The sequence below is a fragment of the Dunckerocampus dactyliophorus genome, chromosome 11 (assembly GCF_027744805.1).
Source record: "Dunckerocampus dactyliophorus isolate RoL2022-P2 chromosome 11, RoL_Ddac_1.1, whole genome shotgun sequence".
In the NCBI taxonomy this organism is placed as follows: domain Eukaryota; kingdom Metazoa; phylum Chordata; class Actinopteri; order Syngnathiformes; family Syngnathidae; genus Dunckerocampus; species Dunckerocampus dactyliophorus.
In genome coordinates, this window is record NC_072829.1 from 21,070,592 (window position 1) to 21,089,944 (window position 19,353).

The window sequence follows — 19,353 nt, forward strand, 5'->3', positions numbered from 1 at the left end:
TAATGCTTTGCAGCCTTGTCGCTTTGGTGGAATATTGAATATTGTTATGAATACAAATTTACAATATGTAAACAAGACATATTGTGTCAACTTTGACGTCGTTGTTTTCGTCTTTTTTTTCCTGTGTACCGCATCAGAAATAAAATGTGTTTATACTGTACTTTCAATTCAAATGCTTCTTGTAAAGGTGTTTGCTCATAGCTGTCATCAGTGAAATGTTCACTGCAAAGAACAGAACTCGAGGTGGGCGTCCATTTGTCTCTCGTCCTTTGTACTTGCTTCGTCCGCTGTAGTCTTAAACCTTCGTCTTTTGGAAAAGAAAACAGACTTACAGTATCACTCAGATACTGCAAACATCCAGCAGCAACACAACTTTTTGGAATGACCACTATTTTGATGAGAAATATACCGAACAAAGTCGACGAGCTACCTCGAGAAGCGTTTGTTTACCCGGCTTCAGCAGAGAGGTGCTACTCCGCCGTTGGCACTTCTGGAAATGACGCTATGCTGGCGCCATGAACCATAATATACTTTTTGCGAATTTATCGTTCGCGTTCAAAAAACGACCACTGTAGAACCATAATTACAAACAATATACTGTTTAACATATTTAACCAAAGTTGATCAATCCTATCAGTGACGCTTTAACACCCATTATCTTTTTACATGTTTTTTTATGATGTGGCGGTGATTGAACACTACAAATTAAATATCAAAAGAGAGATTAGTAGGCACTTAAGGCAGTGGTGGTGATTTTGAGTGTACCATTCTTCTGCACAATCGATTTTTCAGACCCTTCTAAATCTGTTAAAACTGGACAGTAAATATAAAATCACCCCAGCTGTGTTTCCCGGGTGTCATTTATTCTCACCGTTTTCTCTGCAGTTCTCCACTGTTGATACGCCAACACTGTCTGAATCTGAAGTGTTCCTCTCAGCAGACAATCTCTGAGCAAGAGCAAACATGTGTACACACAAACCGTAAATGGCTTAATTTATTTACTGAGACGGTTTTCTGCTCCATAACCCAAGCAAAAGCATGGACCATACATAGTGTTGATAGAGCCTCCAGGACTAATCTGGTGTTAGTGTGTTGTGCAAGGACACAGATGGAGCCAAGGGTGCAAACAACTCTTGTCTCTACACATGTATCTCTGGTATTACTCACTTTCATTCTTTCTCTCATGTGTAGTCCAAAACATGAAAAAAAGACATCAAGAGATAAACACACCTGTTTGTTACCTAGTTCCCTACCTTCCCTTTCGGGGCTTTAATTTATGGTGGTAACTCTTACCTTTAAATAAGTCATACCCTGTCTGACTCTGACTCACATCCAACCCTATTATTAGTATCTTAACAATCACATACATAACACACCTTGCCTTTGTTCTGCTAATCAAACATAGGTAGTACTGTTTGCTGCGCATACTTGACAGACTGCAGTTGTTTAGGAAAATGGATGGTGACAACACAAATTGCTGGTTGTTGCTGACTTTTCCTCACCTCAGCTGTGAATAAGACGTATAATTTGTGGGAGCAAATGACAGGAGAACGTAAAGGTCCTCTCACCTTTTGACTCACCTTGTCAAGCTCAGTTTTTCTTGAAATGACTGGAGATGCGGATACCTCCGCCCCTGTGCATTGTCCCTTCACCTCTCTAACAACCTGTAAGGGATATTTTATTGACGTTACGCCATTCCTGCTCTTCAAGATGTCAACATGATGGATGGTTGTCTTCTTATATTTCCACATGCATCATATTTGTATATGCATACACCAGCACAATATAATGATATAATTAAGTCTAAGACAATAGCTGGTACTCATACTGTAAAAGTCTGATATAACAATGTCTGGTATTAAACTTAGGAGTATTTTGTCCCTCACCTGCAGATAAATAAGAAAGGTAATCTCCCAGTATGATGCTACAACCACAATAAAAATCTTACATTATTCAAGTGCACTGTGAGTGTAACCATATGGCCTCTTGTTGGACTTACCCGGAGCCATCTGTGTGCTTGCTCCTTGCTCTGCACAGCCAAAACCAGCGCATCTCCGTTGGGTAAGGTGAACCGGAGTTCATGGTGCTTCCTCTTGCTGTCTTTCGGAGCATAAACCACAGTGCACTGGGGCAGCAGAAGGTCCACGTAGGGGCATGTGTCCTTCGAACTCTTGTAACACTGAAGGCAAGGCAAGGCAAGTGTATTTATAGAGCACAATTCATTCACAAGGTAATTCAAAGTGCTTTACAGAAAAGAAGGGTAAAATCACTTCATAAAATCCATCCATCCATTCATCCATTTTCTATGCCGCTTCTGGAGCCTATCCCAGCTGACTTCGGGCGACAGGCGGGGTACACCCTGGACTGGTCGCCAGCCAATCGCAGGGCACATATATACAACCAACCATTCACACTCACATTAATGCCTATGGACAATTTAGAGTCGCCAATTAACCTCACATGCATGTTTTTGGAATGTGGCAGGAAACTCCTTAAAACATTAATCATTCTAAAATCATGACATACTGTAAAGTTCCATAAATCATTCCATAAAACAACTTTTGTCTGAGTTTAGCTGGAGAAAGTTGTTTTGCATCCACACACTGATCTGTTTGATGCAGTGACAAAGTAAATCTGCAGGACAATGTTCACCGGCCATCAGTGACATGTAGTCATCTGAGTGTCTTCTGCATAGTTGTGGTACAGTAGGACACTTTGCAGCTGCATATTAGCTGAAGCAGTGCCTCACCTTGGGCAGTTTCTCACCTGTAATCTATTCTCTCTTATGACAGTGAGCTGTTTGGCCCACTGGCCAAAGCGTTTCTTGCGTAACAGGAAAGCACAGATGCGGCAATCTCTAGTAGGGGGCATGGAGCTCTCATCCGAGGGCCACTGATGTGTGAGTCGCACACCGGGGCTCCTCTCTTCCTCGTCTTCCTCATATGATTCATAGGAGCTGCTCAGTGCGTCTGAATCGTTATCTAAGACAGTAGAGACAGAGAATACTTAAATACATTCAAAGTCTTTTCCTTGAATGGCTTTTATTTGAAATGTCCACATAGGGCAACCCACAGGAATTTTTGCGGTGGGAGTTGATGCGGGTAGTTGGGTAGTTGCTGTCGGCATCTTCATATCCATCCTCTATGGAATTAGGAGGGCTAGGCCGAACTGAAATAATAAAAATATATGCTTTAGGTTTCATCATACATTATGGTTTAGTTTACTTCGAACATGTATACAGTATATATTCAAAGCTTCATGTCACAAGTCACAGTTCCACATGTCCGAAAAGGAGTAGGAAGAAGCAGAGCTTATTTAATCCTACCCTATCCTTTAATCCTACTTGCTTCTCCTGGACCTCCATTTAGTATGATGAAGATTTTACCGTCGGTGCTCCAAGTGCTTTGCGTCTGTCCCTGCTTCCTAAGGTCTCGTACTTTCTTGCCGATGTCGGCATTGCGTTCTGTCAGACGCTCATTCACATAGAAGTTTGTGCCTCTCCGCTTCTTTCCCTGTTTCAGAAGTGCAGTTTTGAATTCCGTGTTGGTGAACTTAATGATGACAGGTGTGGTGTTGTTTCTTCTATATAGTGGGACGCAAGTGTTGATGGTGTTGATATCTACATGCACCTCCTTTGATTGTAGGAAGTTAGCAATCTGTTGCTTTATTGAAGGAACATCTTTTGACCTGGCTGTAATTTGGAGCCCTGTTAAGATCACATCGATCACAAGTTATTTATTTGCTTAGTGATATTATCCTTTGCTTCTTTCTCTTCCTTAAGGGTGGCGTGATAGGCAGCATTATCCTTCAATAGTGCCTTGATATCATCCTGTAGAATGTTGATATCATTGCATAATGCTCTATTCTCTTCCATAGGGTCTTTAACCTCCTTAAGAGCAGTGCGCAAGGGAGCGATGTCTTCCAATAATGCCCTGATATCATCCTGCAGAACCCTAACATCCTTGCATAATGCTCTATTTTCTTTAGGGTTTTTAACTTCCTTAAGAGCAGCGCGCAAGGCAGCATTGTCTTTCAATAACCCCTTAATATCGTTCTGCAGTGCCTTGATGTCTTCTATACGGTTTTTAACCTCCTTAAGAGCAGCCCGCAAGTCCGCGCAACTCCTTGATTTTTTTCTCTTCGTGCTTTGGTATCCTTGCTCAGTGCTCTATTTTCTTCCACAATGTTCGCGACACCATTGGACATCCATGATCATTTAATAGAGGCTACTGTAATTAAATTTAATATCTGCTTTCAGGAGAGATATATCCATCCTTATATTTACAAAATTTTGCACTGATTTTAATTGCAGATTCTCACTTCCTTGCACTATTTGTAGTTAGAGTGTCTTCTCCTTGAGAAAATCTTCGAATCCTGGAGTTGTTTTTTTTATCCGAGTCTGCATTCTCTTATGCCTTCTTTTTGAAAAAAATCTTCGAATCCTGGAGGCGTCCACCTTCTCCAACAGCCTGACTGACCTTATTTCTAATTTTGAGTCCATAAATCCAGAGCCAGTATCATTTTGTGTTATGTTTGGCATTGTTGCTAGGCAACCACTTTGAACTTCAGCAGTTAGACAGTTAGCTTGACTTGCTAGCAGGTATCAACATTTGTAACTAGTTCATTTCAACAAATCTGTACCTCTCGACTATCCAAGTTAAAGTTGGGGGATTCAGCAAGCAGTGCTGACCTTGGTTTCGTGTAGTCAGGAAAGCACCAAAATAGTTAACATTTCCAGTATCTTCAACAGAGCTCCTGCCATATACATTCTAGCCAGTCGATAAAAAAAACAAAAAACAATGACAATGATGTACAGTATTTTATACATCAGGGTTGGCCATGGAAGAACTGGGATGTTTACAGCTTTCAGGAATTGTGTGCAGATCCTTGCCACATGGCTGCAATACGAGGTGATGAATAGTTGGTTGTGGATGAATAGCACAATAATGGGCATTAGGATCTTGTCACAGTCTCTCTGTGCATTCAAAATGTGTTCACCGTCCATAACCGACACCTGCCAATACCATAACCCCACCGCCACCATGGGCCAATCGATCCCCAAACACAGGCACTGAATAGTTTTCGAACCCCAATACAGTTAAACTGCACTTTATGACGTGGTCTTTTATTGTGGCCAACCTAAAACACACCTGTGTAATAATCATGCTGTCTAATCAGCATCTTCACATGCCACACCTGTGAGGTGGATGGATTATGAATGCTCACTAACACAAATTTAGACAGATTTGTGAACCATATTTGAGAGATAGGCCTTTTGAGTACATAGAAAAAGTTTTACAACTTTGAATTCAGCTCATGAAAAATGGGAGAAAAAAAGTGTTGGATTTATATTACTATAACTGTTTTTATGCATAGACTATGGTATACTTAGTTTCTTTTGACGTGCTTGAAGAAAAAAATGGCAAAAAAAATTACAATATAATAGCACCTTATCCAAAACTTTAGCAAATCAAGCATTTTTAAGAAGTCCTTAGAAGACCCCTGTTTTAGTATAATTATGTGCTAAATGTATATATTTATAGAGTTTGACAGCTGATTAATGACTGGAATGCAAAGTCCCAAACAGCAACAAGTTGAGTCAAGACAGGGATGCTTACCTCTTGTGATGATGTATTCGGGCATCTTGCCCGGACTGAGTGGCACTGCCTCCTCATAATAGTCCTCTGGGGGAGGTGTTGTGGGCAGAGGGGGAGGAGAATCTACTGAATGCACAGCTGAGGAGTTTCCACAGTTCTGAGAAGGGAATGTCCCAAAAAACTATGAAAGCGCTGTGCTAAAATGCTATTTCTTTAAAGAGATATAGTACAATTCTCTGGGTGGAGCCCTGAATCTTGAGCATGTGCATATGGGAAACCGCACACCATGGGATACATTGTTTTTGCTTCCCTAAGGCCTCTTAAATCACAGATAGTCATAATGAGGAGGAGTGCTGACATCACTATTTCTATATAATGTGGAGAATCACATCTCACATCCTACATGCGGAAAGCAAAGCATTTCAGATTTATTATATCTAGGGTGTTGTCACAATAGCACCGTTTATTTATTTATTTTTTAGTATTTATTTTTAAAACTGCAGTTAAGTTCCCCCCCTTGTTAGTGTGAGACACCAGGAATTGGGTCGCTGACCTGTTTTAAAGTCTCAGTTTGCGTGTCTTTGTCTCGTTTCAAGTCATCCGTAACATCCTTTAGGTCTCCAAGCTCACAGTCTGGAAATGACAAATCACACGTTAGAAGATTAAAACGGGCCTTGCGTAAATGCTATGCTCCATGTTTGAAGAAGAAACACACCAAATTTTTCAAAGAGGGACTCGACAAAGCTGGTCCCATTCCTGTATACTGCTGAGTTCATGTAGATGTAATCTGTTCCTGAAACTGTAAAAAAAAAAAAAAGCAATAATACACACTTCACACTCACTTAAATGTGTGTGTTTGCTTCTTAGGTTGTCTTCACTTCTGTGGCTGACCTGATGGTTGGATCTTCTGTAAGAGGTTCCATACGGAAGTCTTCTTCTCCTGGGTTGAGGAGCTGAGAGTCTCCTGGTCCAGCAACTTTAGGAGTGCATTCAGCTCACTCACCAACACCTCCATGGCTGCAGAAGGGTGAAAAGTCAGGGTGTAAAGCAGAGAGAGTAAAGGTCAGGATGCGATGTCTAAACAAGCCTTAATAGATGCATGTTAGCAGCCTCTTTTTACTTTGCTTTTGCCGTGTATTTTCCTTTTTTGACCCTTGATTCTCACAGACAGTGAACATCACTCTCCTCCTTTGATAGGCGCTAGACTCGAAAATAACAATACAAGCATAGAGGGACAGGACACATGGGTCCTCATTAACATAGAGAAAACAGGAAGTAAAGACAGTCTAACCCTAAAACAAAAATGACCCGGTTACATCTTTATGCAGCAGCTCAGAACACGCCTGGCTCTCACTCACAGAGTCAGATTTGAATCAAACAATGAGAAGGAAAATTTAAAGTTTCGACAGTATGATAACAGAAGTATGAGACTGTGACAAGAATAATAGATTAGAGAGCACATGTACAGGCGGCAGCCAAGCTATTCATTTGTAGAGACTTGATCTTTATCTTTGAGGTGGGAAATTTGAAGGCATGTAGACACAAAAGCCAAGAGCTGGATCATGTTTGAAAAGTCAGATAACAAAACGGTCACATCATATGTTGATTTGAAATGGTCCACTCCCTGAAAATAGAGACAGATTTACACCAACCCTCATTTTAAAAGATCCCTTAAATTCCATTGTACTCCTCAGTGTGGTTGGTTGTCATAGTGACAACACAACACTCCGGTGAATAAAGCATAATAAAAATAATACAGATGCCATTTGCACAGAAGCTTGTGTGGTAATGATACAGGTGAAGATCCATCCATCCATCTTCTATGCCGCTTATCCTCACTCGGGTCGCAGGTACGCTGGAGCCTATCCCAGCTGACTTGGGGCCAGAGGGGTACACCCTGGACGGGTCGCCAGTCAATCGCAGGGCACATATAGACAAACAAGCATGCATGTTTTTGGACATGAACCAGGTGAAGATCATCTCCTAATAACAATAAGCCTTCATTGTTCTCATTTTGAAAAATTTGGTGCTACCTAGTAACTCTGCTTCTTAACACACCTTATACGTCTAACAGTGGTCATCCCTTGTCATCCAGCCCTGCACACACCCGCGCTCAATCCCGCGACCACACAAACCCACTAACAGAGAGTCTAGTGCAAAGGTGTCAAACTCATGCCACGGAGGGCCGAGACAGTGCAGGTTTTCTTTCCAGCCAGTCGCTAAAGCAGGTGATTTTAATGATCAACACCTTCCGTTTGAGGGAAGGAGCTCATCAATTAAATCACCTGCTGAAGTGAACTGGTTGGAGAGAAAACCTGCAGAGTCTCGGCCCTCCATGGCACAAGTTTGACACATGCGGTCTAGTGCATTAGCCAGTAGGCTAAAAGCCCACCAGTGTGGCTCTTAAGGTGTGGGGGAGTGAGGCTTACTTAACATACTACTACACAGCTAAGCTAACTGGCTTCTGTTACAAACGCACATATCACAACTGACTTGGTTACATATTATTACACATCTGTTCATCAATATCGTGAGATATTGAGTGCACCATTAGATACAGCCCAGAAAACATCATGTATGATTTTTTTTTTTAATCACTCGTGCGTGCGTCAACAGCTGCTTAAATGAAACAAACACCCGTAAGTCAATAACTTCATGTTCTGCAGTTAAATAAGGTTTAAAAACATGAGATAATGTTGCACATTTCTTATGACACAACCCAAAAAACAACTAACTTGCAACTACATGCTAACGTTGATACCATCTGGTCTGACCCATAATCCCCACAACTGCTGGACAACCTGCTGCACTGGCAAATGTGTGTTTGAATTCCTGTGTTATCTGATGTGATTCCAGATACAAGCAAGTGCTACTAAAACCAAACCACTATTCTCCCCTGACGCCCTTTTTGTGTTGTCATCATTGCTTTCATTCAACACTGTTGTGTGCTAGTGTGCAATTTTCTACCCCTATAAACTTCACAACTTCTTGACGACCGGTTGAGTCGGTGCGCCAACATCTCCATCACTCAAATGCACCACGAAGCAACCACCAGCTACTCCTCCTTTCTTCCTGCTACATTTTCACAGCTCAGCTACATTAGTTAGACCTGCTGAACCATGCATCTTGCTGGGGTCAGCCGTCGGACAGTTGCTCAGCCAGAAAACTCTTTGTTGGGCCGCCGGCCATGTGGCGATGAGACCTGTTGTACTAATCACACACAAATGTGGACTCTTAGAAGGTGTGTATTTAAGGTGTGTCAATAGAGACGTTCAGCATATATTGAGAACAGACAGCTTTGTGTATGTGTGACTTGTGCAAGGTGCATACATTCAAGTACAACCACGTGAGAAGTGTATGTATGTTTTTTTATCAATACTGTGTGACAGTAAGCTGATCTCAGTCAGAAATATTTTCCGAGGTGGGTCTTCCTACGGGTTAAACAATGGCCCATGAATGCTCCAGTCTAAATGCAAATAGAAATGCAGCTAGAGTAGCTCTGTGTGTATACTTCTTCTTTACAAGCATTTCCTTCTATTGTACTAAAACCACGCTTGCACTCCCCGTGTAGTTGGCATGACAAATTGATTCATGCACGGATCTGCCACTTTGACCCTTCTCATTATGATTCGGCCCACTGTGCGAGGTGGTTTGTGTGGGGGCTTGTGAGAGTCAGATCCCATGCCCAAGTGAATGCTGTCACTCTGCCAAAGGTTCCAGCTGTTTAGATTCCGGCTCTGGAGTGAAACTGTGCTTCCCCTAACCTTGGAGGCAAAACTGTGTTAGTCATTCACTGCACAGAGGAGTTAAAATTACAGTCAGCGCTAAATCAGATTTGGCAAACAAACCAAGGGCTACATTCACACTGCTGGGTCAATTCAGATTTTTTTGCTCATAAATGACCGGTGTTTTTTCACGTCAGTGTGAACAGTATAATTCAGATTTTTTCCAATGCGACTCAGGCCTCATTCATATGTAGATATAAATCCGATATGTATTCGAGCTACTGCAATCTGAATGGTGAAGTCACATATATCTGACCTATGCATCATCAAAAGGTGCTTACCGAGACCTGGATAAAGATACTCATCGATGTAGGCAAGTGTTCTTCTTGTCATTCAAAAATAATTTCAAAAAAGTGTCAGTGAAGTGGCTCACGTCAATGTCCCACCACTCCTGCCTTCGACATCCACCCCACACGCTCCTCGGAACAGACGTCGCAGAAAGTTCTCCACAGACTGCCATAGCCAAACGTCTTGCCCTCTTTCTTCTTAATCTTAATCATTTGGTTAAGAAAATATTCACTCCCATTGCACAAAATCCTTGAAATTGCCACAAACGCGCCAAGTAGAGCACAAAATGAGGCAATATTTGTTTTCGTAAAAACACGGCAGAAGCATGTCATGTCAGTACAATTCTGATATATTCAAATGCAACCCAGGTTTGTTTTGTGTGTGGTCATAAAGCCGATATGTATCGATGCTACTGCAGTCTGAATGTTCCGGTAGCGTATAGCCGACATATGTCATCGTCATCTTGGCCCCAACACCTCAACCACACGCTCCTCCGAACAGACGTCCCCGTTCTTGCCCTCTACCTTCTTAATCTATAATAAATAATCTGGTTAAAAAAATGTTGACTCCGGTTGCACAAAATCCTTGAAATTGCCAGAAATGTGCCAGGACTGAGACCACAAACTGGATCCATGACTACTTCCACTGCAACACGTGTGTGACGTCTTGTTTCGTGCGCATGTGCGCCAATTCCCGGCCGTATTGTATTTACATTACACACAAATGCAAGTGACATTTCATATTTTTCTTTAAAAGATTTAATTTTAACACAAAATCCGAATTGGGAGTCATACCTTGCAGTGTGAATGTAGCCTATGAAGCGGATTATCTGATTTATCAGATTTGTTCAATTTGCCACGTGAGGCACAAAGGACCACCCTTAAATCAAAGTCATGCTTCTAAAATCACTGCAACACGCATCTAACACAGCATGTGATTATTTCAATCTGCAATGCACTTGCCTTCCAAAGCACCTTAAGAAAAGCAACACTAAACTGGAGGTCGCACATGTTCGTTAAAGGTAGATGAAACTTAACCTTTACCACTTTACTCTTACTACAACATGGAATATTTCAGACCTAAAACTCAAATGAAAAGGTAAGCCAAAAAGTAAAAAGTGGGTCCCAGCAGGAATGTCGGGAGCTTTTTAACAGCCTTGGTCGCTGTCAAACATTGACTTCCTGTCACTTGTCTGACAATTACTGGTAAACACCACACACATTCCTCACCTTTTTAACAGAGCAAGACTCTGCAAAGTGCAGCCTGTGGGTGGAGATGCAAGCGTAGACTTTTTGTTCAAGATGACGCTGTACAAACTGCATGGATGAGGGGGAGAGATGTGGGTGCTGATTCAAATCATGTCAGCAAACAGAGCACCTGTGCGAACATGTCCAACAAACCCTGATATGAAAACTAATCTTACTTTAGCTGAGTGCACATGCTGTTTTTCCTCCCTCCTTAATGGGATTTGCTGAGTCTGCCTGGCTCTCTCTCATACACACACACAGACACGCACACACACACACACACACAAACATAAATAACTTTTGTCCGAGGTGACAGTTAAGTCATTCAGCAACCACTTTGTTTCACAATATTGTTGTGCACATTCCATCTAATTAAAGAGGAATTTTATTTCCACAGAAACTCCCCAGGGTAAAAAAAACGACAACATTTCAAAATGAACCAAGGTGCCACATTGTTGCTTCACTGATTCCAAAAGTTTGGTTAAGCTGGCTAAAGTACACATGTGTATGACATGTCCAGTGAGTAACAAAACAACTGTTGCACATTGTGTAACCTTTTGGCACCTTTTGGCATTACCAACAGCGGTTATACATCACCAGGGTGGGTCTGGACACACTCGTTGAAAGAGATCCATCACTTCTATGTGACAACAGGAATGGATTGGGAAGAACACAAAACTGGCCTTTGGTCAAATAAAGACTGTTCTCTTCTTTTTTGGACTTTAAACCAGCCCTTTCAAATGTTATTGCACTTAGGTTTTTACAGGTCGCAATAAACAAATTTCAATTTCAATGTAGTCATATTCTTCTTTGTTGAATTCCCCGGTTGACACTTTACATGCACATTTTTTAGGAGCTAAGCAACACATTTGACATTATTGTACCTGCATGGGAGGGAATTCCGGTGTATAAGCCGCACCTACTAAATTTAGCGGAAAAAACAGATACATATATAAGCCGCACCGGTGTATAAGCCGCACGTGTCCACGTTATAAAATGGCATATTGTGGCACGCACGAGTTTGTAAAGACCAAGCAGCTCCTTATTTAATCATGAGCTATGAAAAAACTCACTACAAGCTTGTCAACCCATTGGAAATTGCAGGAGGTCATTACTCAGAATAACAGTCTGACTCACGGTGACATCTTACAAACAACATTAAACTCATCACACAGCAACTTAACACTCAAAAGGTAACTAGGAAATACACATTACAAGTACCAATATGAATTTAAAATAACAAACAGCATATATTTTTACATCTACCCATAATGCATTACTGGCAGAAGAGCAGTTCATTGGAGGACAAGTAGCATAGTAGCATGGATGGCGCGCAATGCTGCCTCTGTCCACCAGAGGGAGCCAGATGACCCGGAGCCCAGAGCCCAGAGGGGGGCTGGCGTCATTGCAGCACAAAATGAATGTGTTCTCAGACGCAATGGATTATAGGAAAACTTTAAAAGAGTTGTTTTTTTTTTTCAAACATCGGGAGAACATGCAAACTCCACACAGAAATGCCCAATGGAGATTCGAACCCACGTCTTCTCGATCTCTTGGCATGCTAACCACTAGACCACCGTGTGGCCCAATTATAATAATGCTATATGTAATTATATTATGTTATTATAATAATAATCTCTCCTTTTTAGTAAATCATCCCACTCACGGATGGATAATTTAATCTACGAAGAACCATTATTTAGTCTATCAGAACAATACAGTTTGTTTGTATGTACAGTGTGAATTTAAAAAACAAAAAAGTTGCTTATCTACAAAATAAAACCAAATTGATTGTTCATGAAACGTTCGCGTGTATTTGTAATGAATTTCTCTTGGAGATAGATGGATAGATAGATAAATAAAGTATATACTGTATTTATCTCTCTAATTGCTCTCCAAGCAAAAATATGTTTTATCCGATTACTCGATTATTTGAAGAATTAATCAAACTTCGGTAGAAAACTCGTAGAATATATAATAGTATAGTATATAACTAAATAAAATAATAGTAGAATACATTACTAAAATATTTGATAGCTGCAGCCCTAACTAATGTATGCGCTAAAGCTAAACATGCACTGACCATTAATTATCAACACAGAATTGTGTTGACAATGGAAGAAAACAGAAAGCCCCATTAAAAAAAAAAACTGGCGGAAAGGAATTTATCATGGACCGTTAAATAAGGGAGAATAATAGTCTCCTGTATTTACTTCTTGGGAAGGAGACCAACTTTAATCCAAGGGGCGACTGAGTGCAGCAAGAAAATCTTGTCATTTTGTGTAACCTGTATCATTAAATGTTACTATTATGCCGTGATAACAAACAAAATGTGTTCCGCCAAAGAGCCAGCAGCAGTGGTTTGTGGTGCCCAAATGGTCAATAGTACGCTATACGTCCATATTGTCAGTCACCTGTTCTATTCCGTGCTGTCTCCTGATCTAACCACAAGCTTGTACATAAAGTTGTCTGGTACAGTTCCCCAATATTTCAGTCTGTCCAATCATTGTGTCCCATGTCCATATTGCCATACAATCAGCCATGCTGGGATGGTACCCTCTGGTACGATTTACTGTATATGAGCGCTAAATTATCCATTAAATTATCCAGATGTGTTAGATCAACTATGCGAGATTTCCATCCATACATCAATTAGCTAATTAGGGTCGCGGGGGTATGCTGGAGCCTATCCCAGCTGACTACGTGCAAGAGGCGGGGTACACCCTGGACTGGTCGCCAGCCAATCACAAGGCACCATTCACATTCACAATTTAGAGTCTCCGATTAACCTAACATGCATGTTTTTGGAATGTGGGAGGAAATCGGAGTACCCGGAGAAAACTATGCGAGATTTCATTTGAACAGATAAACATGTATCCTAAAAGTCCACCCATACATGTTCTGTACCTTTTATCCAATTCAGGGTTGCAGGGAGCGGGTGCCTAACCTAGTCCAGGCGAAAGATAGACTACGCCGTGGACTGGTTGCCACCATTTACACCAACACTGAGAGGCACGTAAACTGAGCACACACTGCCTGTACAGCCAAGGGAACCACTACACTAATCAATGAAGTTGCATTAATCAGATGTTCCTCTTTGCAATGAAGTCATACTGACTGTCATATTGGTATGATGCTACAGTATTTACATAGCTGACACACCTATCTGCCTGCATACCCTGTTGTAGAAAAAAAATCCAGATCAGAGTTCATCTTTCCAAACCGTACAGTGGTGACCTAAACTGAACGGTAATGCTTCAGAGCCATGAAGCTGACATCCATCTGTGTCTCACATCATGCGTCTATTTGAGAAAGCTGCACAATTATTATATCTCGTTCTTAGCAGGCAAGTATCTTGACAAACTCCTGCCCCCTATTCAGTCTATAATGTATAGAGACAGGAGCACTGGTCGACACTTACCCTCCACAACAGTGGATGAGAGTCCAACCATGGTTCCAGCAAACAGAGGGGTTCATTCATGTACAACAAGCAGATAGTGTGAGAGATATTCCACAGTCAAGGCCTGGCTGTGTTCTCTGGCTTGTGAGTGGAGGTGAGCTTCAGCCTGCCTGCTGCTGAAATCACAATCCCACCTCTCCCTTCCTCCCTCTGATCTGTTATCACTGCCTCCCTCCCTTCCTCCGTCTCCCCACCTCTCTTTTCTTTTGGGGGGCAGGGGAATAGTAGTGCTGTGTGTCCTTATTAGATCCCTGTCTACTCCAATCCCATGGGGATTGTGTAGCACCTGGGAAACACTCTCTCTCTTTCTCTCCCCGTTCACTCATTTTAACAGTTAACTTTATTCTTTTCATTATTTTCCCTTGCCATTATTAATTGAAAGAGGCTATGCTTGATCTGCATTTTGAAAGTAACCCACATTGTACTTTGTGAAAATCCATTCTCTATGCCGCTCGTCCTCACCAGAGTCACGGGGGCGTGCTGGAGCCTACTTTGGAAAATCCTTTGATAAATTTGTTATCAAAGCGAGCATTTTCATTTTACAGCAGGTGGATTTATTTGTAAAAGTGCGGTGAGTAGAAGGAGTGTAGTCAGTGCAGTTGAGTGGAAGGAGGAGGCAAGCTGGGACTTTTCAAAGTTACACGTGAGTGACTTGTCGCCCTCAGGCACACTCATGGCCTTCGACATGATGAAACACGCCTACGCTAAACTACACTCATAAACCCCCAAGCACATACAGACAATACAAAACCTCAACGCTCCACTTTTGCAGGACAATATTTTGGCAAAACAACTACAATTTTGAATACAATCTGCTCCAGGAGGCTTCTTGACGTACAGTTTCTTTGTGCCGGTAGTGAGTATCAGATTTCACCACAGACCTTTGGGAAAACACTCTGTGGTCTGACAAGACAAACGTTGAACTATTTTGGAAGGTGTATGTCCCATTAAATCTGGCGTAAAAGTAATGCTGCATTTCAGAAAAAGAACATCATACCAACAGTAAAATATGGTGGTGGTAGTGTGATTGGTCTGGGGCTGTTTTGCGGCTTCAGATTCTGGAAGACTTGCTGTGATAAATGGAACCACAAATTCTGCTGTTTACCAAAAAATCCTCAAAGAGAATGTCTGGCCATCTGACCTCAAGCTGAAACAAACTTGAGTTCTGCAGCAGAACAATGATCCAAAACACACCAGCAAGTCCACCTCTGAATGGCTGAAGAAAACCAAAATGAAGACTTTGGAGTGGTCTAGTCAAAGTCCTGGCCTGAATCCTATTAAGGTGCTGTGGCATGATCTTAAAAAGGCGGTTCATGCTCGAAAACCCTCCAATGTGGCTGAATTACAACCATTTTGTAAAGATGAGTGGGTCAAAATTCCTCCGCAGCGCTGTAAGACACTCATAATCAATTTATCGTAAACGCTTGATTGCAGTTGTTGCTGCTAAGGGTGGCCTAACCATCACTTGTTCACACAGGGCCATGTAGGCTCTGATTTTTTTCACCCTTAATAATAAAAAGTTTCATTTAAAAACTAGATTTTGTGTTCAGTTGTGTTGTCATTGCCTAATATTTAAATTTGTTTGATGATCTGAAACATTTAAGTGTGACAAACATTAAAAAAAAACAAGAAATCAGGAAGGGGGCGAACACTTTTTCCCACCACTGTATATACTCTATAATGACAGTAATCTATATTGCTATTGCTGTACACTGACTACTCTAAAGTGTATCCAGGTTTCAATTATATACTGCATTATTGTCCCTTGAGAAGATACACTATAATAGAAATTGTAGTAACTATTTGAGTAGAGTAGAGTAAATTATTTGACATTAACAGAACTGACACATTTTGTTGAGGTTCCACTATGCACTCACTAGCCATCACATATACACCTGCATAATAATGTGATCCATTATGTGATTGATTCAAAGAGCAATTAAAAATGCTACTTTTATAATTTAAGGGTACAATTTGTTTATTTTCATTATTGTAGTGGTGTAGAACTGCACGGCTCATACTGAAAGGTATTTCTCATCATGTATTTCTTCCATCTCAAGAACTTAAATTATATTAAAGGAACAAAGACTCAACTCTGTGTGGAGTTTGCATGTTCTCCACGTGCGTGCGTGTTCTCGCCCTGCGATTGACTGCCGTGTACCCAGGGTGTACCCTGCCTCTGGCCCGAAGTCAGCTGGAATAGGCTCCAGCATACCCGCGACCCGAGTGAGGATAAGCGGCATAGAAAATGGGTGGATGGAAAGAAATACTCTTGCCTTAACTCTTGCGTTTTTCCACTTATGGAACTTAAGGACCAAGGTCCTCTTTTTGTAAATATCTTAGCCAGTTGGATTATGATGACTTTAGGACATTTTAACAGGCAACAGCAAGTCTATGAAAGGGGCATTCTTTACCAGGTGTATTTACCTGACCCACATTTCTTTAAATACTAGACATTGTCACCTACAAACATATGGGCAAACACACTTACACTGGGTTTTATGGGCATCTGAAGGCAACGGGAATGTACATGTCAAACAGAGGGTGTTGGGTCATGAGGGGCCCACAAAGTGCTTTACTCAGGAACATGTTGCAGGTCATATAAGCTTCCTTATTTGCTGATCTGGTTTGTTGCTTCAGTGGACTAACTCGCCTTCATCAGCAGTAGCTTGTACGGACATTGGTCCATGGTTTCCATGGTCAAAATTCCCATAAGAGTGGAAGCAGATAGAAAAAAATGGGGTTTTACAGGTGTAAGGTGGCAAAGTGTCATTAATTTACAATAGAATTGGTCTAATGGTTCTTTTCAGCTATTGTTTCTCAAGCGTAAGTGGAGGGATTTCAGCCTCACAGGACCTGTAGAATGACTGACCTTTAGACTTGTTTTGGCAGACTGGGAGAGGGAGGCAGCCAGCTCAGGCATTGGCTAATCACACAAAGAACAGAATGGAAGAAAACAACTTGGTGAGGGGGGGATTTCTCAAGACAGCAATAATAACACAAATATAAATAGCTTAATATAGATGAAGCACAATGAAAAAGCTGCTAAGCATGAAGCAAGTTTTCACCTGTTTCCAAATTCCCCAGAAATAGTTCTGACTGTGACAAATTCCAGACACACCCTGCTAGGCATGGTTATGTTCTTTCAAAACCACTCCACACTGTGACTAAATGTGACCTCTGACCTCCTGAGTAAAGCTGCGGACTCACAGGACAATGCAAGCCAGAGAACGGACAGAACAAATTATGCTTCACAACATACATCAGCTTGCTAGCCGTCATGTTTTTGAGTCAAACTAGGGAATCCAAGAGTTCAGCCCACAATACCAAACAGTGGTCTGCCCATCCAGAGGCAGCTCCCTGGGAGGGCTGTGTCTAATGAAAACTGCAGGGCTTTTTCTTGGAAGTTCCCCCTTCCTTATTGTCTTTGGACATGTTGGATAAACAAACATTTCCAAACCTGATCGGACATGAAAGCACTGCAGGTCCAAGACTTTGGTGCAGGGGTCTGCAAGATGTGAACAACAATCAAGGCTTACTTTGGGCTGAATGTGATCACACATCGTATAAGACATAGCAGATGTTTTACAAGTTAAGGTTCTCACTTTGTTCTTCCTATCATGTGAGACTTATCACCATCATCCAACCTGGGGAAGGTACAATTTCTAAGAATGAGAGTGTCTTTGTCCTCTACATACCTGAGGTGTGTGTGTGTGTGTGGGCCGCATTGTAACAACGGTGGGGCGACCAGATGGTATAGATGTGTTTTTTAAATTGCATTGTGAGCTGTGCCAACAATGCCCTGTCTCAACAGCTTGTGTCCTGTCATCCACTCTCACTTTTCTGCTCAGATTCCAGGCATTTCCCAAGACTGATGGCTCTCATCTCCAGGGCAGACAACATGTCCAGGCGTTCATGGACTGCCGATACGTTACATTCTGTAGCCTTTAAACTTTTATTACTTTTTTATTATTTTTTGTCACTAATACTGTCTATTCCACTTTAGACCAAAGCATCTGTTGTTGCACTTTAAAAGGGATAAAAGTATGAGCCAGAAGTTACTAGAGGGTCTTTGCTCCACTCGTTTGTATTGAGTGACAACGAGGTGTAAGCTGTCCCTTAGGAATGATGCAGTACAACAGTGACAACGACACAATGAACACTGCCGATATGTTTACATGAGGTTCACACAGTGCTGCAAAAGACAACAATACAAAATAGTGTAAATTGTGTTCCGTTCGAGTAACACTCAGCGTGTATTTCGGTATGTATGTCTCTGTAAATGTATTTACCGGGGAGGCTACTTACAACAGCACTGTGATTCATGAAATATTGAAATATAACCCACTTGTACAAACAGTAAATGTCCCTTGATTTCTGTAAAATCAACTATGTCTTTCTGGTTGCTAAATATGGCCGTGTTTTACTCACTGCAACTTTACTGAGTGGTACAAAGTATGGTACTGTAGCTATAAAGCAGATGTGTCCAAACTGCAGCCCTGGGGCCATTTGCGGACCACAGCTGTTTTGTTTTTTAATTGGCCCACAGTACATTTTCAAAATATGATTTGACAAGAAAACTAAAAAAAACCCAAAAAAACCCAGCAAAAACAGAAAAATCTGCAGTAATTTTACAAGAATAAAGTCAAAATATGAAGGGAAAAAAGTTTCAACCTAACGAGAAAAACATAATTTCAAGAGAATGAGGAGAAATAATGTCATTTTAGTAGCATAAATTTTTAAATATTAAACAAAAAACGAAAGGCGTATTACCAGAAACAAACAAAACAACAAATTACGTTTTTGGAATTTTTGGGGAGAATTAGGTTGGGGGAAAACTACTACTTTTTACTACTAAAGTTTATACTACGGGAATGAAGTCTAAATATAATGGGAATAAAGTCATGATATTACAAGAAGAAAATTTACAAGAAGAAATTTGAAAAAAATCTAAAATTATTTTAAAAAGCAACAGC

General features: G+C 41.2%; 1 protein-coding gene across 6 annotated transcripts in view; it reads right to left on the reverse strand.

The window, feature by feature from the left end:
- Nucleotides 1-19,353, reverse strand: part of afap1l1a (actin filament associated protein 1-like 1a) — a 40,304-nt gene that overhangs the window by 7,474 nt on the left and 13,477 nt on the right. Inside the window, exons 1-10 of one of the 6 annotated variants that reach the window (XM_054791262.1) lie at nt 6,718-7,391; nt 6,489-6,614; nt 6,313-6,396; nt 6,151-6,230; nt 5,619-5,754; nt 3,073-3,168; nt 2,767-2,981; nt 2,000-2,179; nt 1,569-1,664; nt 872-947 (exon numbers count right to left, since the gene is read on the reverse strand). In XM_054791262.1, coding sequence (XP_054647237.1) covers nt 872-947; nt 1,569-1,664; nt 2,000-2,179; nt 2,767-2,981; nt 3,073-3,168; nt 5,619-5,754; nt 6,151-6,230; nt 6,313-6,396; nt 6,489-6,614; nt 6,718-6,775 — 1,147 coding nt within the window. In that variant the 5' untranslated portion in view covers nt 6,776-7,391. Of the gene's footprint in view, nt 1-871; nt 948-1,568; nt 1,665-1,999; nt 2,180-2,766; nt 2,982-3,072; nt 3,169-5,618; nt 5,755-6,150; nt 6,231-6,312; nt 6,397-6,488; nt 6,615-6,717; nt 7,392-14,338; nt 14,538-17,249; nt 17,304-19,353 lie in introns of those variants that run through there. The other 5 variants (XM_054791267.1, XM_054791265.1, XM_054791263.1 and 2 more) reach the window with 5 other exon arrangements.